The sequence below is a fragment of the Nestor notabilis genome, unplaced genomic scaffold (assembly GCF_000696875.1).
Source record: "Nestor notabilis isolate BGI_N333 unplaced genomic scaffold, ASM69687v1 scaffold23160, whole genome shotgun sequence".
NCBI classification, from domain to species: domain Eukaryota; kingdom Metazoa; phylum Chordata; class Aves; order Psittaciformes; family Psittacidae; genus Nestor; species Nestor notabilis.
The window spans coordinates 1-202 of record NW_009910003.1 but is presented as its reverse complement, the minus strand read 5'-3'; the positions used below and the strand labels follow the sequence as shown (position 1 = coordinate 202).

At 58.4% G+C, this 202-nt stretch overlaps 1 protein-coding gene across 1 annotated transcript in view; it reads right to left on the bottom strand.

The window, feature by feature from the left end:
* INHA (inhibin, alpha) overlaps window positions 1-197 on the bottom strand; it is a gene marked incomplete at its 5' end in the record, with an annotated part of 1,706 nt that extends 1,509 nt beyond the window's left edge. The window contains one exon of the mRNA XM_010023934.1: window positions 92-197. Coding sequence (XP_010022236.1) covers window positions 92-197 — 106 coding nt within the window. The remainder of the gene's footprint in view (window positions 1-91) is intronic.
* Window positions 198-202: the final 5 nt, after the last annotated feature.

Sequence of the window (202 nt, the reverse complement as noted above, 5' to 3'; positions counted from 1 at the left end):
AGCCCCTCCATCCTGCCACATGTATGTTTCCCTGAGCCCCCGCACTGCTCCACCCCTCTGCCCTCATCCCGTCCCACCAGGATGTTCTTACCTGTGGAAGGGAAGAGGATCACCTGGGAGGTGTCCTCCAGCTCCTCTGGCTCAATTTCGGTGTTTTCAAGGACATCTCTCCGGTGCACTCTCCTTGCTTCCTTCTGGGGCT